Source organism: Camponotus floridanus, unplaced genomic scaffold (assembly GCF_003227725.1).
Source record: "Camponotus floridanus strain SB8 unplaced genomic scaffold, Cflo_v7.5 scaffold12, whole genome shotgun sequence".
In the NCBI taxonomy this organism is placed as follows: domain Eukaryota; kingdom Metazoa; phylum Arthropoda; class Insecta; order Hymenoptera; family Formicidae; genus Camponotus; species Camponotus floridanus.
This window is the reverse complement of record NW_020229237.1, coordinates 1,544,624-1,568,943: the sequence shown is the minus strand read 5'-3', so window position 1 is coordinate 1,568,943 and position 24,320 is coordinate 1,544,624. Positions and strand designations below refer to the sequence as shown.

The 24,320-nt window shown below is 29.4% G+C and overlaps 1 protein-coding gene across 9 annotated transcripts in view; it reads right to left on the bottom strand.

Moving 5' to 3' along the window:
* Positions 1-24,320, bottom strand: part of LOC105258998 (dystrophin, isoforms A/C/F/G/H) — a 426,695-nt gene that overhangs the window by 385,542 nt on the left and 16,833 nt on the right. For 7 of the 9 annotated variants that reach the window (XM_011270646.3, XM_011270641.3, XM_011270647.3 and 4 more), the window contains 32 exons: positions 23,264-23,325; positions 22,925-23,017; positions 22,360-22,437; positions 22,056-22,148; positions 21,723-21,812; positions 21,442-21,640; positions 21,047-21,204; positions 20,569-20,964; positions 19,725-20,366; positions 19,498-19,620; positions 18,943-19,422; positions 18,568-18,725; positions 18,127-18,494; positions 17,629-17,981; positions 17,121-17,555; positions 16,713-16,865; positions 16,104-16,265; positions 15,135-15,437; positions 14,910-15,053; positions 14,662-14,832; positions 14,313-14,495; positions 14,110-14,226; positions 13,829-13,948; positions 11,431-12,900; positions 11,082-11,303; positions 10,468-10,983; positions 9,686-10,323; positions 9,051-9,198; positions 8,187-8,300; positions 7,912-8,088; positions 7,726-7,833; positions 7,537-7,636 (listed from right to left, as the gene is read on the bottom strand). In XM_011270646.3, coding sequence (XP_011268948.1) covers positions 7,537-7,636; positions 7,726-7,833; positions 7,912-8,088; positions 8,187-8,300; positions 9,051-9,198; positions 9,686-10,323; positions 10,468-10,983; positions 11,082-11,303; positions 11,431-12,900; positions 13,829-13,948; positions 14,110-14,226; positions 14,313-14,495; positions 14,662-14,832; positions 14,910-15,053; positions 15,135-15,437; positions 16,104-16,265; positions 16,713-16,865; positions 17,121-17,555; positions 17,629-17,981; positions 18,127-18,494; positions 18,568-18,725; positions 18,943-19,422; positions 19,498-19,620; positions 19,725-20,366; positions 20,569-20,964; positions 21,047-21,204; positions 21,442-21,640; positions 21,723-21,812; positions 22,056-22,148; positions 22,360-22,437; positions 22,925-23,017; positions 23,264-23,325 — 8,574 coding nt within the window. The remainder of the gene's footprint in view (positions 1-7,536; positions 7,637-7,725; positions 7,834-7,911; positions 8,089-8,186; positions 8,301-9,050; positions 9,199-9,685; positions 10,324-10,467; positions 10,984-11,081; positions 11,304-11,430; positions 12,901-13,828; positions 13,949-14,109; positions 14,227-14,312; positions 14,496-14,661; positions 14,833-14,909; positions 15,054-15,134; positions 15,438-16,103; positions 16,266-16,712; positions 16,866-17,120; positions 17,556-17,628; positions 17,982-18,126; positions 18,495-18,567; positions 18,726-18,942; positions 19,423-19,497; positions 19,621-19,724; positions 20,367-20,568; positions 20,965-21,046; positions 21,205-21,441; positions 21,641-21,722; positions 21,813-22,055; positions 22,149-22,359; positions 22,438-22,924; positions 23,018-23,263; positions 23,326-24,320) is intronic. The other 2 variants (XM_011270648.3, XM_011270649.3) reach the window with 2 other exon arrangements.

Genomic DNA, 24,320 nt, shown 5'->3' with positions numbered 1-24,320 from the left:
TCGAGGTGATAAAAGCATCGGAGTTAATTACTCGTACGATATATTTATATATTGCAAAATATGCGATTATTTTGCGATTATTTATTGTCCTACGCAAGTGTATATTTTAAATTATATAATACATCGATTTGCCAGAGATTGTCTTTCACATTCTGAAACTATTATTTCATTCATTTGTCTGTCCAGTCTTTCGTCCGTTCCATCGTCGACCGCTACTACTTCCTTCAATCATGATCAATGCGTACATGAATATCAGTACGACTATCTCGTCGATGACACACAAGCTGATAAAACTCTATATGAAATTTTGACCATATAATAAAATTTCACTGTCGATTTCTATCTTATCGGACTACCTTCTCATTCTATTACATACGTGAACGGAATGAAAATGAGTGACAATATTCTATTCACTATTCACTATTCACGTTCGTATACATGTATATTCAAAGTCATGTACGCATTAATCATAAAAATAATACATCACATTTGACTGATTCATACAAACGTTTCTACATCTCAATATTTATGTTAACATAGAAGTAATAAAAAAAATATCTTTTTTTTTAAATAAAGTTCCTAATTCCTTAAAAAAGCGTATATACAAATTCTTTAAAAGTGTCAAATACTAAAGAAAAAAATACGTTCTCTTATAACTAAATTTAAAACAATCACACGAAAACAGTCGTACAAAGAAAAAATAATTTTAGAGGAAGAAAATTAAGAATTTTCCCGAGCTTCATCATTCATAATGATAAACGACATTGAAAATGTCACAAAGTGTATAAAAAAATCTCTCGCTATTAATAAACGCGTTAAATAAATGGAATTAATATCTCCGTCTAAGTGGCCGAATATGAAACAAGACTCTCGTATTCAAGAATTCATGGGGTGCTGAACGCGCGATCTTCGAGAGAGGATTTCGCTCAACCGATGGGGAACCGACGGTGAGAAATAATAGAGGGTCAGCTGTGCGCAGCGGGGATGTCATCAGCAGTCGCGGCATAAAAAGCTGCCTCCCTCGTACAACATCGTCGTGCAATTAACACGGCGTCATACAATACAATTCCGGCGTCAGCGCGCAGCAGAACAAGCTCCAACATTTCTCGTTTGTTATTGTTGTTTGTGATTATACGTAAAAATTGTTATTCATTTAGCATAACATCACGTACGACAAACACGCGATTGATTTCATAACGAGAAGCCTTGGAAAAAAAAGGCGCTCACAAATAGTCTAATTTTCGCAACTCTTGTTGGAAAAAATCAGCAAACTTGTATTTATATACATTATTTCCTCACGTTATTTTATGGACACAAATTGATTATTACATTTTATTAATCATAATTTATATATTCTAGCAAAAGTATTATACTATAGTATAACAGAAGAAAGATAAAAAAAAAGTGAATTTGAAAGAAAATAAAAATTTTATGGATATATACATTATGAATTCGTTATAAATTCCACTATGAAAAGTTCAACATGATTCATAGTTGTTAACAATATTTGATATAAACAGAAAAATTGATGCGAGAATTTAAAAGTTTTAACAAGCTACTTTGTTAATAAAAATTAAAAACTTAAATGCGTGTTTATGAACGACATATTAATGAATATTTACAGCGGCTTTTTTAAAATCGATGCAATTTTCAGTTGTAATTACGGTTCACAATGGATTCGGCTAATTAGCATGAATATTCGGCATCGGCATGAATGCGGCTGAACCGCTTCCAAAACGACAAAATATTCGTGTCCCGCGAAAGCTATAGACTCAGGGACGCTAATCCGCTTTACTTAGCCGCGGATACGATCTGTGCGCGAACGAAATAATCGTGAATCCCGTATCGCTTTACGCGATCGTGCGACAATAATCTAGTAACTGTCCATATTAATGCTGTCCATTGTATGTAGAAGAAACGCGCGTACACCCGTAAATTTCATTTCAATGAAAATTATAATGGCCGTATTATCGAAAATGCAAAAAAGTATTTAAATAATATTTATTATTTTTAATTTTCCATTCAGAATGATATAAATAGTAAGCATGAAATAATTTATAGTTTAAATGTTCTATAGATATTTTAGGAGGAAGTAATTTTATTATAAAAGTAATAAAATTGTAATTAAATTTTTCTTTAACAAAATACAGCATGTTTTAAAATTATTCTCAAGAAAAGAATTATGCAATAAACACAATAAATAATTCTTGTCTTCAATATAATACTTTCATGAGCGTACTTTATTTTTATGAATCTCCAGTTATATTCAGTTGGATAAGTTGTGTAAAAAAATAGCTATCGAGATATGTTTTTATGAATAAAACGAGCCAATTCTATTATCCTCGAGCAGTTCGAAGCATCGGGCGAAATATTGCGGATTCAATTGACGGACGTTGTGGACGAAGAATGAATCCGTAAGGATACTTCCGGAAAGATATGGGAAGGATAGCGCAAACTGACGGTCCATCCACTTCGTGAATTCCTCGGAGAGACATAAAAAAAGCCACCCATCTAGATTTTCTCGCTGATCGATTATTTGCAAGAGGGGCCGTCATACGGGTCGATAAACACACTTCAATTTCCGTTTTCATCCGCGAATTCTCTCATGCGTATTTATAACGACAAAACCGTGAGCTGATTATATTTATTAATAATGTAATCGAGATATACACACATATTTTTGATACTCTCTCTTTGATGACGAATCAAAGATAATTTTCGATAAAGCTTCTCTGTTTGTATCATTTCGGTAAAAGTATTATACACAATCTATCTCAATATTTGCGTTTTTTATTAAATGGAAATCGATCGGAGTTAAATTAAATACGCGCGAGATGTATGTGATGGAAAAAAAAATTTTTGACTGCTACATTGAAGTAATCTATCCACAAAATTACTATAACTTACTTTACGTTATATATAAATAAATATCAGTTCAAACATATTTTTTTAAACAGGAAATTTAATTTTTTATGAAATTCTAAACTGTAACTTTTAAACCAAGTGCAATTTTATAACATATAAAAGTGCACATGTTTCGAATTTTTATTATAATTTTTTAATTATATTAGATCTGATATATTCTTATATCTATATTTTGATAACAAACTAGATATAATTTGTAATATTATGAATTAATGTTACTTGATTTTCCATAATAATTAATAATTTACAGAGAGACATTAATATATTATGCTTGATTATGTACAATTTATAGTACAGCATCATGTGCCAATTATCTGAATATCGATTACGCAAACATTAATTCCCGCTAGAACAGATTGACCTGCACGAATATATAAACAAAAGAATTTTTAATTTATGTACTAAAATATTTATTTTAAAAAAATAGTAGACTTGTGCTATACCTGTAATATAGAGAGAAAAATCTGCTAACTTATGTATTATATTATATATTTTTCTTTAAATATTGCAAAATGTAAATGTTTACAAATATTATTTTTACTTTGCCTACCAAAAATCTGCAACTCTTATCCCTCCTATTTTGCTGTAAACCATCAATAAATTTCCCTGTTAATTATCTTATAATTGAAAATGGTCTCAATTATTTCAGTTGTGCAAGTGCTAAAATTTGCGGTAATTAACTATTAATTGTGCACACACACAATGCTCCTCAAATCGCAATTCCATAAATTCCGCTTTAAATAGCAATCATCTTATACAAAATTCTCAACGCTATAGAAACATGATATTATATACAATATATTTTGGATAACATTAACGTAAATAATATATTAAGTTCATTATTATTATTAAATAGAATTATTATTAAGAAAAATAAAAATAATATAAAAGTAATAAAATGGGAAAATAATCAAAATAATATACCATTAAAAAATAAAAATAAATGTGTATCAAATGCTATAATAATTTGATTATATTATAGGATAAAAAACTAATTTCCTCTCTTACGTATATTTTGTATTTTATCAATACTTGTTCATTTTTCTCATATTTTTTAATACACGACCGAGCATCACGCGAGGCATTGCACCGATTTCCACTTACGCGAGAATTCGCCCAACCTGTGTAAAGTAATTTTTTACACAGCGATGTGGCAGCACGGAATCAGAATGAACGGATTACACCTCGGAGTGGCTACGTCAATTAAGGGATAATCACACGGTGTTATCCGTACGTGTTCGTGCGCACGTGTGCGACTTCGTCGGCGAGGCGGTATAAACTTGTGTCCGACAAAGCCTGATTCTATCTCGGTACGTTAACCGGTTGCCGGAGGGTGAAAGAGGGTGAGAGAGAGAGAGAGAGGAGAGCGGAGGAGGGAAGAGGGTGGTATGGATACGGTGAACAAGAGAAATGTGCGACGGCAAGGCTTGAGCTATCTTCCGTCTGGCAATGCTCCGCCACCGACTACATTAGCCGGCTTATCCGCTCATTATGTGGGAGGACGATCGCACCCCGTCCCATCCCCCCATGATCCTCCTCGCTAAGCTCTTTACGAAAGATCACAAGAGACGCGTCTATTCTTACTCTTGACTATCGCGACGTCAACGTCGAATAAAACACGTTACAGGGTCAGTGGTCACATGTCGCGATTTATTAATATGTACAATGAAAAGCGCCGCTATTTTTTCTACAATAGCACGATAAAAAAAGATAGTGTTCTCTCCTTCGTAACAATATCCATGAAATCAGTTATTATCAATTATAATATCTTTGATAAATTTTTTAATTACTCGTGATTTTATTAACGCGTTATATTTCGATTAATTTTATAAATGTCTAGAGAGAAATTTTTTATTGAATATATCATAGATTGCACGAGACTATAGAGAATTGTTAATAGTAAATTACTTTGTTTAAATTATTGATGATATATATATATAAAATTTTAAATACAAAATTATATCGATATAAAAACACGATATTAAAATCATGATAATTATAACCATGTTACTATATCGCAACATCTTGTACAAGTTATTTAATTTTTATATATTCTGATACGCGATAAGCACGAAAGCGTAAAGCAGGTGTTAAAAGCAGGATTGTTGCGACGATATAATATCATATTGTTACAAATTAAATAGACGAATTATTAATCATGGGGAAAATTTACTCACTCGACAATACACCACTATTCCCTTCTCGCCGGACGCTCCATTTTTCTTATCACTCACACACGCGTGAATTATAAATCGGCCAAAAAACATTTGATCGCAATCCCGTAGGTCGATTAATGCGACACGATGATCAGCTGTCATTTCTCTTTATACACTTGTTGGATATTTATACTTGTCACAATACTCGAAACGCGTATAAATGCGACGAAACAAGATTCGTATAACCTATATTCTCGAACGAAAATTAACTTCGAAAGGACGCGGGACAACTTCATATCGATTCTAGAAGAGTGCCCGATTCGCGACCCGAGTTCGATCATCAAAGATCGGTCGATTATCATCACATTCCGTAATTAATCTGAAAATCCATTTCACATTCCCGATTCTCGATAATCCGCCACTCGATTCAAACACTCCCGACATTAGAAAACGCGCGAGTATTCACTCTCACTAACGATAAATACGGAGAAGACGAGGAGCTTTGCCGAAAATGATACCGCGACGTCACAAACTACGTGAGTCGAACGAAAATTAATGCGCTTCGAAAGGACGCGGGACAACTTCATATCGATTCTAGAAGAGTGCCCGATTCGCGACCCGAGTTCGATCATCAAAGATCGGTCGATTATCATCACATTCCGTAATTAATCTGAAAATCCATTTCACATTCCCGATTCTCGATAATCCGTCACTCGATTCAAACAATCCTGACATTAGAAAACGCACGAGTATTCACTCTCGCTAACGATAAATATGGAGAAGACGAGAAGCTTTCCCGAAAATGATACCGTGACGTCACAAACTACGTGAGTCGGACGAAAATTAATGCGCTTCGAAAGGACGCGGGACAATTTCACCGATTTAAAAAGTCATTTTGCGATCCGAGCTCGTTGCTATTGCATTGCTTAAAAAGTTTATTAATAAATTTTTAAATCATTATATATATAATGACAATATATTATATTTTTGCCAATTAATAAATGTTATACAAATATAACATATTCAAAGATGTCTGCTTTTAATTTTAATGAAAATTTAGTGAAAAATATTTTGACAAATTTATAATGAACTTTCGAATTATATTTTAATAATTAAAATAGAAAATTTCGATAATCATAAGTATTATTTTATTAAAACTCTGAACAACATGTTAGATGTTTAAAAATCTTCGTTTGATATTTATCAAAGCAGCTCAATAGATATAAATAATGTTTCTCACATCACATTCTTATATTAAATTGAGAATTAAAAAAAAATTCAATCAAAAATCATTTAATCGATCAATTTTAGAAGACACTTTTACAAAATATAATTCACTTAAAATTATAATTTTGATTAAATTAGGAGATTAAGGAAGAACGTTATTTGTATCTATTGAAGCTCCTTTGATGAATGTCATCAATACGAAGATTTCTAAACAACGCGATAAAGCATTATATCCGAGTACACCAATCGAATAACGACTGTGGCAAAGGAGAAAGGATCGGGCTAGTCGCTGAAAAGGCTGCACTTAACGCGGCGGATATATATCGCTCTGCAGGATGGGGTGGAAGTGAAATGTAGCCGCGCTTACCGGACCGGCTAAATGTACTATTTATTGTCCGGCTGCCGGTTTCCTTCAGAGATTCTGTGTCGTCCATAAGAACACGCATTTACCAAAGACAGTTAGAATTGGCTTCATTCATATTAAACGTTTGGTATTATATATCCTGATCATAACGCTTTTTCAAATTTGATGTAACGATATGTAATATATAGAGAACAAAATTATGTTAATTGAATACATAGCATGTATTTTATGGTGTAACATGATTTAATTAATTTATATTCACTTATTGTCACTGCTATGTAGTAAAATATGTAATCATGATGTACATAATCATGAACTAAGAATTTTCTATATTTTTTTATACGTTCAATTAAGAAGAAAATATTTTTCCTATGTAAAAGATAAAAAATGAAAAATCTAACTTTGCTAACTATATGTTGTTGCTAATTATATCTTTGTTAACTTATCATGTTTTATATTAGTAAATAATATGTGAATTCATAAATTATCATGAATAATGACATAAAAATTTTTTCAAGCTTAAAAATGCATTCAATCAGCCAAAAAGCATTATCTCTATTATATTAAAAACATTACTGACATATTTTTAATGCAGTGAAAAATTTTTTAAATATTTTTTTATCCTTTGCAAAAAACACAAAAAGTATATGCAATATTAAATATTTCTTCAAAATTATATTAACGAAATTAGTTTTTTAATGAAAATAAAAAAAGTATGTAATTATATATCTATACAATATACATAAATTTTAAAACTCATAATGTGTGTATGTGTTTAAGAATAGCAATATAAAATTCGAAGATATGTTAGTATATGTAGAAAAAACTCAAATTTAGTAAAAATGCACACAATATTTCTCTTACCTTTTGATGTAGCTCCAATAGAAATTGTGGAAGAAACTTCATAATTGTCACCATAACACTTTACAAACTGCCAATCCTCTCTCAATTTCTTCAGCTTTTCCTACAATATACAAAATGTAAACTTAAATATCAATATATCTTAATAATAAACTATTGAGAATTATGCATAATAAACATATTTCTATATACCTGTAGTTCAACAGAAACTGGCTGTTTTGCTGATTCACATTCTTTTTCCAAATTAGTATAATTTTCTAACACATCTTTTACTTCCATCTCACGATCTTCGACCCTAGACTATAATGAGTTTATAAAAATACAAATTTGAAGCTTATTCTTTTTATTATAAATATATAAAAAAATATTATAACTTACCATAATATTTTTAATTATTTCATCACGCTCATGTTGCGGCAACTCTTGAGAAATACTTAATCGCGTTCGCGTTTCCATAATCCATACCATAACAGCATCCAAAGTACAAATGTATTTTCTAAGCGATGCAAGTTTACATTCCACGTATTCGCGATGATTTGAGAGACTTGCATTAGCCTAAATATTATTAGATACAAAAAAAATTGTTATACCTATCAAGTTTCTAAAATTTCATAAAATTAATATTACTAAATATTTAGATAAGCAATGGATACCTTATCCATATCCGAGAGAAGTCTGCAGCTCTCGTCTTCTTCTCTAGGAACGTTATGTTGACTTACTAAGGCTTGCAAAGCTCTTTTCCGAGACGAAAGTTCTTCTTCTCTTGCCTACAAATATTTTATTAATCCTTAAGTAAATAATACTTATTTATATTTAAAAAATTTGGTTTATACATATGCTAAAAATATCAATAAACAAGAATTATAATTTACATTATATTTTAAACATTTTAAATATATATATATATATATATATATATATATATATATAATATTATTATAATAATATAAATATTAATTAACATTATAAAATAAAATAAAAGACAAATATATATATATATATATATATATATATATATATATATATATATAGGTGAATTAAGAAACTTGTTTGAAAGTGAGAGTTCAATGCTATTTATATCTTGGCACGATTTAGTATGTGCAGTCATGAAATGTAGAGGTATTATTAGGACAAGTTTCGGTTTATTTGATTATGCTGCACCGGGCTATAGAAACTGAATCTCGCAGAGAATAATTCCATTACTTATCCAAGTCACATCTAAGCAAAGTGCTAGGAGTGTTTATTTTTTAATATATAATATAGTGTGTTATATATTGTGTATGTGATATCATTTAAAAAATGTGACTTCATATAATAAGAATAACTTTCGCGGGAGTAGTCAATATGTTATACATAAAACTAAATTACTATATTATTATGTTATTTGTTTAAAATCTAAAAATTCGTATATTTAAGAAATAAAAATAAATATAATAAACTTTTTACTGCATCAATGATCGTTCGTGTAGATTCTAATAAGATAATAAAAGAAACATTCTAAATATATATAATCTTACCTTAATTAATGATAATCGAATCGATAATGAGGTTTCGTCCGAAGGATTTGCTGCAGATACCAACAGAGTGTTAACTTGTTCTATGATATTGTACGACGTTTCCAAGACTCTACCGTCATTGTTTATTTTTTTCTCCATAGCAAAATTCCTTAAATAATACATTAATGTAAATATATTTAAAAAAATATAATATACATTTAAAAAAAGAAATATTTTAGCATATATTTCAAACATCGAATCACCGAAAATTATTTTAATAAAAATTATAATCTATTATTATTTTATATAAAATATAATTTACAAAAGAAACTCGAAAGTGTTTGCTTATTCTGAGGTTATTCTGAGTTGACTGACTTCACTACAGTAGCACAGACAAATCACAACTGAAATAGCTCAATGCTGGACCGAGCTTTCCTCGCAATGCTACATGCTTGTATGTATTAGCAAGTCATAATTTCATAATTCATAACTTTTTAAATTATAAGCAACGACTATTATTTGTGATTATGAAATACGACGAACATTTATTTAAAATATTTGAATAATAAAAACATGGATATACAAACATGGATATACATCCAATAAATAATATTATTTCCTCATTCAAAAATGTCATTACCATATATTTCACTTACTTTTCTTTTCGCGCGCTTATTTCGGCTACTAAATTTTGCCAGCGTTGCTTAATGTTTTCAATTATATTTTGTAATTCTATCATATCTTCAACGGAGGCTCGATCAGATATATCTGTATTCGTTGTGTTAATATTATTCAATGTTCTTTGCATTCTAGAAACTTCTTGCTCTAATTCGAAAGTTTTCGTCTTGCTTGCTTTAGAATGGCTATAAACATTACATTTTTTTAGAGCATCTTCCATCTTATCTAACCATTCCGAAAATGTTTGGCACGTATTATACAGTTCCATCCATTTTTCGTAACATTTAATCCAACGATTATATCTTTCTACGTAGCTCTGATTTATATTTGTCCATTCATCTTGCAACTTTTCACTTAAATGTTTTATTTGATCGGCTTGTTCTCTTTTGGCTTGCCGCGTGACACTTTCACAAATGTAATTCATTTCATCGACACTTGGCTTCAAAATATTTAAAGCATTGCCAATTTTCTTTAAACATTCTTCTTGACTTGTAAATAGCTCGTAATCTTTACCACTCAATGGCAAAGAATTTAAAGATCGCGACACAGTCGAGATCGCTTCTCTCAGTTTGATAATGCGCGCAATAAATTCTTGCGGATTTACATTATCAATATCCTGAAAAAAATATTCGCAAATATAATCAAATTCTACAAATTTTTTCATATAAACACTTCGGTCTTTTTATTATAATTTTTATTAAATTAATTTTTATTAAATATTATATAATTTATAACAATTCAAACAAATATTTATACATACCAATTCTACTTTCTTGTCGATCACCTGTTTATCTTTATCTTTGCTACCACTAAATCGTTTGAACTGTGAACTAACTTTTTGCCAATTGCTGTTAATGTTATAACGTACTGATTCGGAGTAGTTAACATTTAATTTTTTCAATTCCACAGCTAGTTCGTTCAATTTGTGTATTTGTATTTGTTTTGCATCAAATTCCTCAGTAAATGTTTCTAATTGACCTTCATAATTATTAGCCTGTTCAAGTTTCAATGGTACATCTCTGAACCAATCCTCAAGTTCTGTGATTATATTATTATATTGCCGCAAAGTTTCTTCTGCTTTTTGTGCCTGTTTTCTGCGGGTTTTAATTTCTGCCATAACTTGATGCCACTTACTCCTTAGCTTATCTTGATGTTCATTCTTTATTTTTTCTGCTCGTCCAGGATCAGTCATATGTATTGTCATAACTAGATCATCTCCTTTACTGATTAAAGCTGCTGCATCTGGGGCAAGAGTACTAATTTCGCTTTTGAGTATCTGTAATATGATTAATATGAATTATAATAATCATAATTCATAATTCATATTAAATGATATGATTTTAATCATAATATAGGTAAATAAATTATACAAACCTCAAGACGTTTAGTAGGATCTTTTTCATTAGAGATACCGCTAATACTCATTAACATAACATCCATTCTACATAGCATCATTTGTGCTAACTGTTCAAATTCTAAAATATTTTTCTCTAATGTTGTTCGAGATGTACTTATTGAACCTTTAAATAGTGCTTTCTCATTAAAAGTTTTTGTTTCCATCTTATGCATGAGCGGTCGAGACTTTTCAAGTTTAATCTGTAAAAAAAGAAAAATTTGTAAAACGATATCCAAGAACTATGGTACTCATAAGTTTATAATCAAAAAAATTGGAAATAACGAGTTGGTAAACCTCAAAGATGGATATATGCGGCACACATGTTACCTTGTCCAAGAGGTGCTCAACATGCTTCCCTAAATTAGTATCTTCTCCATCTGAACTGGAACTACCAACATCAATTTCTGTATCATCCGAAAATATCAACACATCATCTGTTTCCTTATCACTGCCATAAAAACTTTCGCAATCTTCCAATGTATCATCTTTTGATAGATTCTTTGTACGTTTTAATAATGGTGATTTCTTATATAGTTTTTCTTCTCTGCTACAACTCGCATCACCAGCATTTTCATATATTTTAGGATATTCAATAGTCTTTTCAGCTACCTTTTCTTGCATTGTTATTAAATCTTGTGATTTAGCATAATCTGTTTGCTCATTGATTTCCATGTCGGATTTTTCAATTTCTTTATTATCATCTAATATAAGATACTCCGCCACACTTTCTGTATCTTTCAACATTGAAACTGGTAATTTATTTAATCTTTCTTTTAATTGTTGCTCTACCTTACTACATTCAGCATTCGAAATTTCTGCAATGTTAGCTTCTTCTGTATTTTTCAATGGTTCATTACTGGAAAATGTTGTACTTTTATTTGATTCGATAACATTACTTTGATCAGTGTCTAAATCTAATTTTAATACAAGTCTTTTAATATTTTTTGTAGAAGATTTGACTGAAGTTTTTTTCTTCTTTAGGATTGGCACAAGTTCTTTCTTTTTATTTACTTGCTCTACAACACCAATAACAGAAGACATTTTTCCCCTAAGTTCCCTGTCTTCTGTATCAGTATCTATAGATTCAGCTTCTGTCTCAGTATCTTCGATAATTTCCACTCTTTCAACTACTTGCGGCATCAATCCAACACTGACATTAGCACTTGGCAAAATTACATGATTTTCGGAAGATGCTACTGATTTCACAATTTCCATTTCTTTCACTTCAACAATACGAAATGGATTCTGTTGTGCACAAGCTACGTTAGACGTCTTTGTCTCTGTTGCTGTCAAGGTATTACTAGATACTTGAGAAAATAATTTACTGTTTTTAGTCAGAAAGAATTCTTCTTCATCAGTCATGTGCACATCTGTATCAGAACAAGGCGAAGGTAGGTCATCATCAATTTGAACAATTTGCGGTTGAGAAGTCTGAACAACATCAGGTACAGAACTCATATCTAATTTTCGCCTAACGGTTCTACTGACATCTACAATTCTAGCTTTTACTTTTTCCGACTTAGCAGAAGATTTTCTACTTCGATGAGGTACATCAATGGGCGAAGTTTCAGGCGTATTAATAATAGTACATTGATTATCATCAAATGCAGGATTAAGATATCCTATGCCATAAATAGCTTCGTTCTCATCTATTAATTTTTTTTCTTTTTTAACAGGATGTGCTAAAGTTTGTTCCAGCTGTCTAGGTAATTTGTTGCGTCCGTAATTGTCTCTCCCCTTAGAAGCTTCTGCTTTACTTTTTATTAATAAATTGTCTGTAATTTTGTGGATCCATTCCTGTGAAAATATGATAGGTGACAGAAACTTTTCAGAGACAATCGACAGTTAATTGAAAGAGCATGTTAATATAGTAAAACAATATTAAGCATATGATCTAAATGAAAGTGACAATGGCAGTTCACTGTGCATAAAGCTAAATTTTTCATGTGTATCCATCACCAATGCAAGAATCTCATTGCACTATTGTTCAATTAACTTCTCTTTTAACTCTGTAGCTTGCTGTCTAAGTTCTTCATAAAAAAAATAGTTTTTTATGTCTATAAGGGGAGAGACAATACTGTAGAACACAATCTTTCGATAAAAGTTTTTTTTCCGTCCACCAAAGTATATACTTATTTTGTGCCAGTAATTACATTATTTACAAAGATAGAGCCACCTCTTGGACAGAATTAAAGTATACATATTATTCTAATCTATTAAATTTCATACTATATGTTGAGGAATATAAAAATAAATTCAAAAAAGCATATATATGTGTGTGTATATATATATTATCTTAATATAAAAAAAATATTATTAATGACCATTAAAATATATAATCAGTATATATACAAGAAACATATAGATATCCAGAAAATAATACTTATTAAAACATACATAGCTCCATTTAAATCCTGCTGCAAAAGAATGGAATAATGTTTTCAATATTAAAGAAAAATTAATATTTAATGCAAAGATTTGGATACTCAAAATAAATCTGTAATATTTTTGAATTTTTTTCAGAATATAATGAAATTTCATATTAATAAAAAGTTTTACATGATAGAGATATACGTAATGGTACTAACAAGCACAAGCATTACATATACCAATTGTTAAAGTATAAAGCAAGGAATAAGCCATGAGCGAATAAGCAATGAATGATAAAATTTAGAAAAAAGATAAACTCTTTATTTTTATATAAACACAAAAATTGAATACGTACCTGTATTCTGTTAGAGATATCTTCCCATTTTTCACATATTTCAGCTACTTTAGGATAAAATGCATAACGTTGAAGCTGATTAACTTTAGGTTTTGCTTCTATCATTTCACTTTGCACAGCCTAATATTACAGATAACATTAAAAACATTTTAGGATGTTATTATAAGTACGTTCTATCAAATATTATTTTAAACTATTAAAGAAAAATAGAAAGAAAATAAAATGAATATGTAATTTCTTATATATCTTCTGTATTAATATCATATACAATATTTCAATACCTTGCACTGTTCAAAGTGATGTTCTGTAAGTTGATCAATTGGAACTGCATCTAACTTGTTTAATTTATCTTCAATTTGAAGAAGCCATGCGTTTATTTCATCGACATTAGGTTCATCCTTTTACGAAAAAAAAACGAACATAGAAAACATATTAAAAAATATATTGAAAAGTATTGAGAAAAATGTTATAAAGGAATATTTACCTCTGAGCCCTTACACAGTCGCAGTCTTTTTTCTGTATTAGTTAATCTTGTAATAATGTCTGATATTTTTTCTTTAAGTTGTTCGAGATACATAGGATCGCATAACTTTGAAAATTCATCTTGCAATCTAAGCAATTTGTCTCTTATAATATTGAGATGCGGAATTACTTCAGTCAAAGTCTCCTACAAATAATGGCGATTGAACATATATTTTTCTGATTTATTAATATAAAAAATTATAAAATTTAATTCGATAAAAAAGCATGATTAATATTTAATTATTCGTTTTTATATCTGAACTAAGAAACAAATATAATTAGAATTAGATTTATAATTAATTTATACTTACTCGTACATATATCGCATTTACTGGCAGATCGGGCATGCTCTTTTGCGTATCTAACTCCTTATTTATGCTCTCAACTGACATGTTAATGTATGTCAACTTTTTCTGTATGTCGCATGACAAGTCTGATGCCGATTCTAATATAGATTTGGATTCTGTTATATGACGACCAAGCTGTAATAAATTTAAAAAACTATTCAATTTGTTCTTTTATTGCGATACATTCTTTTCTAAAATTACAACTTATATACCTTATTATATAATTCCTTTAACATATCAATTCGCTTTGAAAATTTATCAGACTCGGGAATAGTTTCATCCTTAACTAATTTTCTCCCGGTAACAATTATACATTCAATTTCACTTTTAATCTCACTTAAAGTTTGATAAAAGCGCTGTAACAAATAAATTATTAATGTATACATTAATTTCCCAAATATTATATATTTTTTATAAGTAATATATAATTAATATACCAAGCAATGTTTTAGTTGACCTTCGATGACTTCGGGATCTTCTGATGATAGCTCTAACAAGCAAGTTGCTTCCTCTATTCCCCTGAGTTCTCGTAAAGCTCTTGATAATCTAGGTTCTATATTGATCGGACAACGAAAACGTTGAAACTTTGCCTGGACTTTAGTATATTTTTGTTCAATCAGAGACATTTGTTCTTGCAGTCGAAGCGCCGCTTCTTGTTTACCAGAAGCTTTATACGATTCAATTTGTGATGCCATTTCTTCGAGTGTAGCATGCTGTTGTTCCAACTCTTCCATTAATTTCTGTGATAATATGTAATTATTATGCATAAAATAAAGAAAATCTACTATTATATTTATTTCATGATATTAATAATTTTACATTTTCTTTTATGATACAATTAGTAAAATCTATACAAAAAATGCAGATTTTTTTTAATAATCATGTCTTTTTATCATATTATCATATTATCCAAAAATCGTTATATATATATATATATATATATATATATATATATATATATGTTCATAAAATACCTCCAAAACTATACAGTGCGAGTTTAATAACATACAGAAAAAGATATATAAAATAAAAATGATATATTTTGTATATCTTTTACTGTATGTTATTAAACTCGCACTGTATAGTTTTGGTGGTATTTTATGAACATCCTGTATATTAGTGAATATTTCTGTAATAACATGCCTGAAGATATATATCTTATAATATTGTCTAAGAGATATATATCTTATATTCTATAGCTTCTTTACAATTAAACATTGACAAGCTTAATAATAAGATCGTTTATAAGCAATAAAATCATGATAATTATAGCCCTAAAACATCATAAAAATTATATTTTATTCTTGATATATAAATTATATATTAATTTTTAAATACATTAATGAAAATTATACAAAAATAAAGCATTGTAATATACATATTCTTTTTTTGTATCATGGACAGACCTGATAATCATGAGGCAAGTCATCAGCAGTGAGGTCACAATCAAGACGTGCAGTTAGTACAGAATCTATTTGTGTTAAAGAATGTTGGAGAGCAAGGATGCGCCCTTCCGATTGTTGGGCTTGTTTCACTGATCCTTCCAGCAGCTTGGCCCGTTGCCCTGCCTACTCAAAACATAACTCTATCTTTCTAACTAAACTAACTTTACAAAGCAAATATTAGAATTACAACTGGCTGATTATAATTTTTTTTCGGCCAAGCACAAGCAATATGACACATAATAATAAATATATGTAATATTTAAAAATTTTCTTTAAAAAAAAATTATTTGATATATTATATAAACTATTTTCATAATTATATATATTTTATAACTAAGATAATTATATTTGCATAATACTATTCACATAATCGTTTTAAGTAATTCGTAATGATGTTACATGCGACTATACAAGCTGTTAAAATCCGAAAAATTCGTGCTTAGATATTCCATACTTAAAACTATTGTTATATACAATTTTCAAAAAATAATATAAACTATTTAGGTATCTTAATAATAATACACTTTATATTAGTAATAAACATGAACATGTAATATTTAACATACATACCTGCTTATTTAGATTTTCCCATCGATTTGTTAATCCTTCCACATCTGTTTCAATAGAATGAGTCATGATATTACTATCGATGAGTTGTTTACCAATTTCTTGAATCTTCTCAAGTCTAGATTCCGGGTGATTTCGTATGTAATTTTCTAAATCCTTAAATAATAAAATTTAAGTATTATATAGATATTAAAAAAATAAGATAAGATTATAAAATTTCATAGATGAATATAACATATATTTACTTACATACGTACATACGTACATATATATATAATTAAATTTTACACAAAATAAATATAAAGAAATTAATTCTTTAAATCACAATTTATTCTTTTAATTAAAATTATTTCATATTTAAATTATGAGGCAATTAGCACACTACATGTTTAAACTGGATGATTTACTTACATCAAGTTCTTCTGATATTTCTTCTGCATCTGCAGCAGTTTTAGGTGATTTTTTTAATCGTTTATCTAACTTATCTAACCAATCGCTTTCCTGCGCAACTAAAGCCCGAAATTCCCCGTATTCATGACTAGCATTTTGTAAATGTCTGTAGTGTTCATATATGCGATCTGTAACGTCGGTCCATCGTGCATTTAAGAAAGTAAAGCGTCTACCCAACTCTTGCACGGATGCTCCTTCTGAACTTAATAATTTATCATTTCCTATTTCATTCAAGTTTCTGAACTCTTCCACTCGTTTGTCAACTTTGTCTTTCAGTGCTTGATATCGACCACGCACTTGAAAAAGTTCAACTGAAGATGTTATTCTCGAATCTACAGGGATATCTTTTTCTAAACTCGATAACCACTTTGTGAAATCTTCTATACCATTTATAATCTAATAAAACAGAATTATTATACAACAAGCGTTTACATTTGTGAATTCTTTTATAAGAATTGTATATACTTACATCATCATTCTTCTTTAAAGCACTCTCATATTTGTCACTTAAACTTCTAGTCTCATCGAGAATATCATTCCATTTATACGCTATAGTATGTAATTTGCTATTTAATAGATTTGCAAAATTAGCTTCAGATTTCTCGAGTATTGCATTTGCCGATGTTCGAAGTGCTTCTATCTGTGGTTTTGTTTTGTCTATTTCCTGAGAAAACGAACGAATTTGCCCTAATTTATGCTGAATATTTTCAACATTATCTGTAATGTCCGCTTTAGATAAATCCTCTAGATATAATGATGACTTTTCCAACCAAGCTTCAAGTGTAGAAAGTTCAGTACTAAACGCTTGCGAAGTTGCAATATCTAAAAAATTATTTTACATTAATAATAAATATTTATTATACAATCATAATATAAATTACAATAGTTAAATAAAATATAAGCCACAAATTTAAACAAATAATTTTTTTAGCATATTACATATAATAAGTATCTTTGTTTTATTTACCTTTGACAAGACTCTGTTGTTTTTCTTCCAAAATGATAGGAATATCACTCCATTTAGTATTCAAGTCTTGCAATTCATCTTTAAGCCGTTGTCCTAAAGAATCATCATTTATCTTCGCTATGAGATCTTGTCCAGTGGAATTAACATATTTGAAAGTTTGTTCTTGTTCTTTTAATGAACTTTGTATAGCTTTAAATCTTTCTATTTGCTCTTCCATAATTTTTTCATCAGATATAACTACATGTTCTGACAATAGAACACCTTCGATATTGTTGATAAATGACATCAAACTAGTGACTGCCTCAGTGTACTTTTTAGGTGGTGTTCGATCGATAGCATTATTTACTTCAGTTAATCGATCCGATAACCTGAAAATATTGTATATTTTAATGAAATGTACAAAAAGTATACAAATATATATATATCTTGAATAATACTTACATGGTGTATAATTTTTCCCAATTAGTGGAAAATGCTTTTATGTCCAAATCCACATTACTACTTTCTGTAATCGCAATTTGATTTTCTGACAGTTCATTTGCTTTCTCAAGCATATTTTTTATGCGCTCATCATGTGACTTCATTGATTTCATTTTAACCTAAATGAAATTTAAAATTAAAATATATAGTTATTATATATAAAAATATATAAAATGTAAATATTAAATATATATGTATATATATATATATATATATATATATATCTTTAATATTTAATTAAAGATATATATACTGATGTTAAAGACATTAAATTGTAAAAAGCATATTGGGGGCATGATTCAATTTATTTTAGCTTAAAGCAATATTTTAGCTTACTCTGAATGGTTCTATTTGATTGTTTTCTTTATTTGTATCAAACCACTTTGTATAACTCTCCAACATTAGATTTAAACTGGCTAGTTCAGTCCGGAATTTCTTTACTTCTTCCAGATAATCTATCCGCTTCTTTATTTCCTGCAAACGATTGTTTGTCGCTATCCAACAATTTTGTATGTCCTTAATTTTGGATTCTTCTTCTTCAATGGACTCGTTTGCGTTCTTTAATTCATCGATAAGTTGTTTACCAATTTCAAGAACTTTATCATATTCATTCTTATGAGATTCCACGTCTACAAGAGTATCTTTGTAAACAACTTTCTTCTCTTCCACGCTTAATTCATCGAATACTCCTTCTGAACGACTAATTTCTAAGTCAACATAATCTAGCCATTTATATAAATGAAGTAATGCCGATTCAAACTCGTGTTTAGTGGAGCTATCCACACGACGCTTCTTTGAATCACTATGTGGCGTTGACTGAAAAAATAAGAATATTTAACGAAAATCGGATTTAGAAGATACATAATTTTAAAAAATGAAAAATATACATACTGTTGCAGTAATCTCTTCTTTGTATGCTATACTTGTTACCGTTTCAGACATCCATTCATTTCCTTTAATAGTTGTTATGCTTTCTTCGGACTTTAAATCAAATTCAAATCCAGAGTTTGTTATCTAATGTAATATCATAAACGTGAGTTATTATTCAAGAATTCAAGAAGCGGAACATATTTAGTTTATAAAATGAATTTCATAGTGGGATATTATATTTAAATTACCCTTTGAGATTGAACCTCCATGATTTGTCCAACAGCTTCCCATCGATCTTGCAAGTTTTCAATCTTCTCCAAAATATTCGCGTAATCTGAAGATGAGCTATTGCCATCTAAATCCTGAATTGATTCTTGTAAAGACATTAATTTTTTCTGATTTATATCCATTTCTGCTTTAAGAATCTGCAACTTTCTTATTCTGTCTAGTACTTCACCAAATTCAGATGCTGGATTAGCTTCCATTTGCTTTAACGTAATTTCAATTTCGTTTAACCATGCTACCAGTCTTTTATAATCATCAATAATACTCTGCCAAAGCATAGACAGGGATTCCAATCGCTGGCGTCGTTCTTCTTTCCACTGACAAATGTGACTCCAACGTTCACCAAGAGCGGACAATTGATCTTCCATTTGAGCATAAACTGTCTCAGAACTTTCTTCGTCCACGACCACTACCATATTTCTCATACCATCGACTATGTCTTGTTGTGCCTGAATATCTTGTTCCAATTCGTTCAAATGTTTCATTTGCTCCTCGAGAGTTGACGGATTTATTTCAGTTGCTGCCATCAAAGAAATCCGATCTTCCATTTTTGTCAGCCATTGTCGCAGTGCATCTAACTGTGTCTGTTGCATTTGCATTAAGACCTAGAAATAATCACAGATTCGATATAATATATTCGCAAAATATAATTAAATATCAGTATAAGTTTTTTTCGTATCTAATATATTTATAATTATTTTCATTAACGAAATGTATAATTCTAATATATTTATAATCTAATATATTTTTATCATATATTTAAATCTAATATATTTATAATTATTTTCATTAACGAAATGTATAAACCTCGTGAATTTTGGTTTGTCTTTCCATAGCACGCATTCGAAGTCCTTCCCATCGAGAATTCAGTAAGGACATTTGCACACGCACTTCATGTTCTTCATCTTTATGTAATCCGCCTTCAGCTAATAATCTTGCACCTTCCTCTAGAACAGTTCCTACTCCGTCTTGATGACCAGATAATTCCATCAAAAAGGTTTCGTGTTCGTGAAATTGTTGTTTCAATATGTCTAGAGTCGAGCCTGGCTCGGGGGCATGATTCAATTTATCCTCTGCTTCCAAAAGCCATGTTAGAACATCTTCAAGCGCGACCTGATAACCGCCAAGCTCGACAGAAACATTTGTAGCCAAACTTATCGGACGGGAAGCTGGCAATCCGAAATTGCTGAACGATAAAGTATTCTGCAAATTTAATATTTTTTTTACACACGACTGATATGTTATAATTCTATTGCTTTCTTTAGTTAAACTACCATTCATATACCTCTGTTCCTGGTGTTGTAACTGGACTGACTGGAGTACTGTCACTTGCGATTGAAAGATCCAGTTCGCCAACATCATCCCCAGAATGTGGTAAGGATTGAAAGAGACACATAACGTACATCATTATGGATTTTTTATCTGGTACTGAAGTATTGACATCTGTAATGAAATATTACTCATAAAATAAACATTGGGTTATTATATAAGCTGATAGAGTTAATAACTTTTTGCATATTTATAATAAAAATAAAATAAGAAAATTTAAAAAATGCAAAAGACAATTATGTAAAATTTTATCTTTCAAATATATAAAACTAGGGAAAACTAAAAAATTAATTTTGTTAATACTATATATTGTTAATATTAATGTGATATATATGTATTAAATTAAATAACCTTCAGGATCCAAAAGACGTTCGATATCAAGATGTTCTTGTGCAAGTCGAAAAGCGTGATCCAATCTAGCATTTGGATGTTTACGCGCGATATTATTAAAGTCAAACAAATGAGGTTTCCATCTATGTAAGATTGCATTAAACGCCAATCCATCCGACCAAGATGTTGTAAAATTTTTAATATCAACACCAGGATAATTCTGAAAAAAGCGATATTGCATATAAAAATAAATATGCCTGCTTTAATTTATTTTTAACAATACGTATCTATATCATTTTTACCTGGGAATTTTGACGGCACCATGCAAGAAGTGTTTTTTCTAAATTGGTTTGTTGTAATTCTGTCATCAAATCTTTCAAATGATAATGTACCTGATGAAACACATTAATGAAAAAGTTAATAATAATGATACAAGTATATATAATAAATATGTATATCATATATGACAAAGGTTGAATAACATTTTGAATCATAACGAATAACATATTAAATCACGTAACAAAATAAAAGTAATTTTATTATAATTTAATATAATTTAATATATTTAATCTGTATATAACATATTTAATATTTAAGTGAAAATCATATATCATGTATGTAACCATCGAACTTACTTGCCAATGTAAAATAATACTCCACACCAAACCAAGTGTCAATTTCGGATTACCATCAACAATATCATTGCTACTAATATTGACAAGTTTCACCTAAAATATTATATATTATTGTGTAGCATTATTTATATATTTACACGCCAAAATCTTTATTTATTAAACACTTTTTTTCTATTAAAATATTTCGCGTAATTTGTTTTATAGTTTGAGTTTGTTTAACAATATAGCATGCTTGCAAACATAATAATAATAATAATAAATGCTGTAGTTACATTATTTACACATTATTTATATTTGTACTTACATTATTTTGCTCAAGAATTTGCAATGCTTTGTTAACATTATTAAGATGATGCACTCGCATTCGACCGCGTTCTCTTTTCTGTAACAAACAATATGTATTGTTTCACTTAAAAAAATAAGATAAAATTAACTGGGCCTTCTCGCGCAACTTGTTTTAATATAATCCTTACATTACGACCAATTCTATACCCATTGTACAAAATAAATTTCAACGATGAAAGAGAACACCTGCGTAGGGTAATACAAATGCCGGGGTGCTATATACATCTCGAGAATGGAACATTCTTACGCCTACCGCGTATTCATAATCATGCACTCTTATGCAAATATTCCCGATGCACGTGCACCTGCTCGCAATTCGCTAACGTGAATGTGTGCATGTGCTGACGTGAGATGTATGAGGAATAATTTTATTAGAAAGCGCCTGAAGCTAACATAAAAGATATTCTAATGATTGGCTTTGCGATTTAACAGCGCTTTCAAGTATGACACGGAAAAACTTGTGCAAAATTATGGATCACCGCTAAACGATTATTGTAGCCGAGATAAGTTTGCGACATACTTACATAAGTTTTAGAAGTGAGCACTTCCAAGAGGGATAACAAACGATTTCCATCTCGTAAATCCACAAACAAATCGCTGATCGGCTCGTGATGATTCTGCAGAAAGTAAGACAGATTAAACATCCGTCTCTCGCATTCTTTCTCCGAAGGAGTATCTCTCGACAAGTTATTACATCGTGTATGATGCAGATAACGAATATAGAAACGAACACATGTGACAAGTAGGTATTTGTTACATTCCATGCATAAACAGGTTTAAGAGCGAAACTACTCCTCGTAATACTATGATAACAAGTGAGCAGTGATAAGATACTCCTCGAATATGAAGTATGGATCTTTTACCTTAAGAAGCTGCGAATTTATCCATTTGGCGAACGTTTTCTTCTGTACATCTTCTCGCTCATCTGCAACATTATTATTAATCGTTGTAATAAAATATTTAGAATTCACTTATTTTAAAATATTTTAAGAAAAAGATTGCATTGAAAACATACACACACATACACAATGCTTAATATTGTGTGTAAAACGCAATATTATATAAATTAAATATTAAATAGATAATATCTTACGTCAAATAATATTATAAAATCTGATAAACATATATATGTACAAATTACTCTGAATATCAATTGTACTATAATCATTACTTTGAATTTTATTTGTGTTAGCATATTTAAATAATATTACATCAATATATGTGCAAATGAAAATATGTATATTGAATATTGCACCTATCAAATTAAATAATTAAAAATTTTTAATTCATTTGATAGATGAAATAAAGCCTAATATAAAGGCTTTTCAAGAGTTTCCTATTAAACATTTTTCATTAAAAATTTAACTTACGGTAAGTAAAAATTTGATTATGTTAATTAAAAATGATATTGTAAAGAATTGAGGGATTAGGGATGTGAAGTTAATGTTCTTCCTAAATTTTTTTAAATAACTATCTTTCTAAATGAATGCAAGTAGAGAAATTTAAAAAACAGCATATATAATATAGTGCGCAATCAAATGACATATAAAAATTTAATTTTTTCGAATGTTGAGATGTTAACTTTAATAAATTAATGTAGATTTATTATTGCATTATAATCAAAAATTAAAGTTAAAATGTTTTAGTCAAAAATTAAAGTTTGCAATTATTTTATCATGTCACTCTTGAAAAAATAACTAAAAATTTCGAAATTTAGAAGCAAACTGTTTTTTTTTGAAAATTAAAAGGATATATTTATTTCATAATAGTTTATATATATTCCAAGGAAAATTAATATTTAATTAACAGAAACGTCACTTTGTCTCTGAGATTCTCAATTATTCGTTTCGCGCTTTAATGGTTGAGATACTGTAGCAATTTATAATGCATTAAGTGGAACAACAGTCATTGATCCACTGA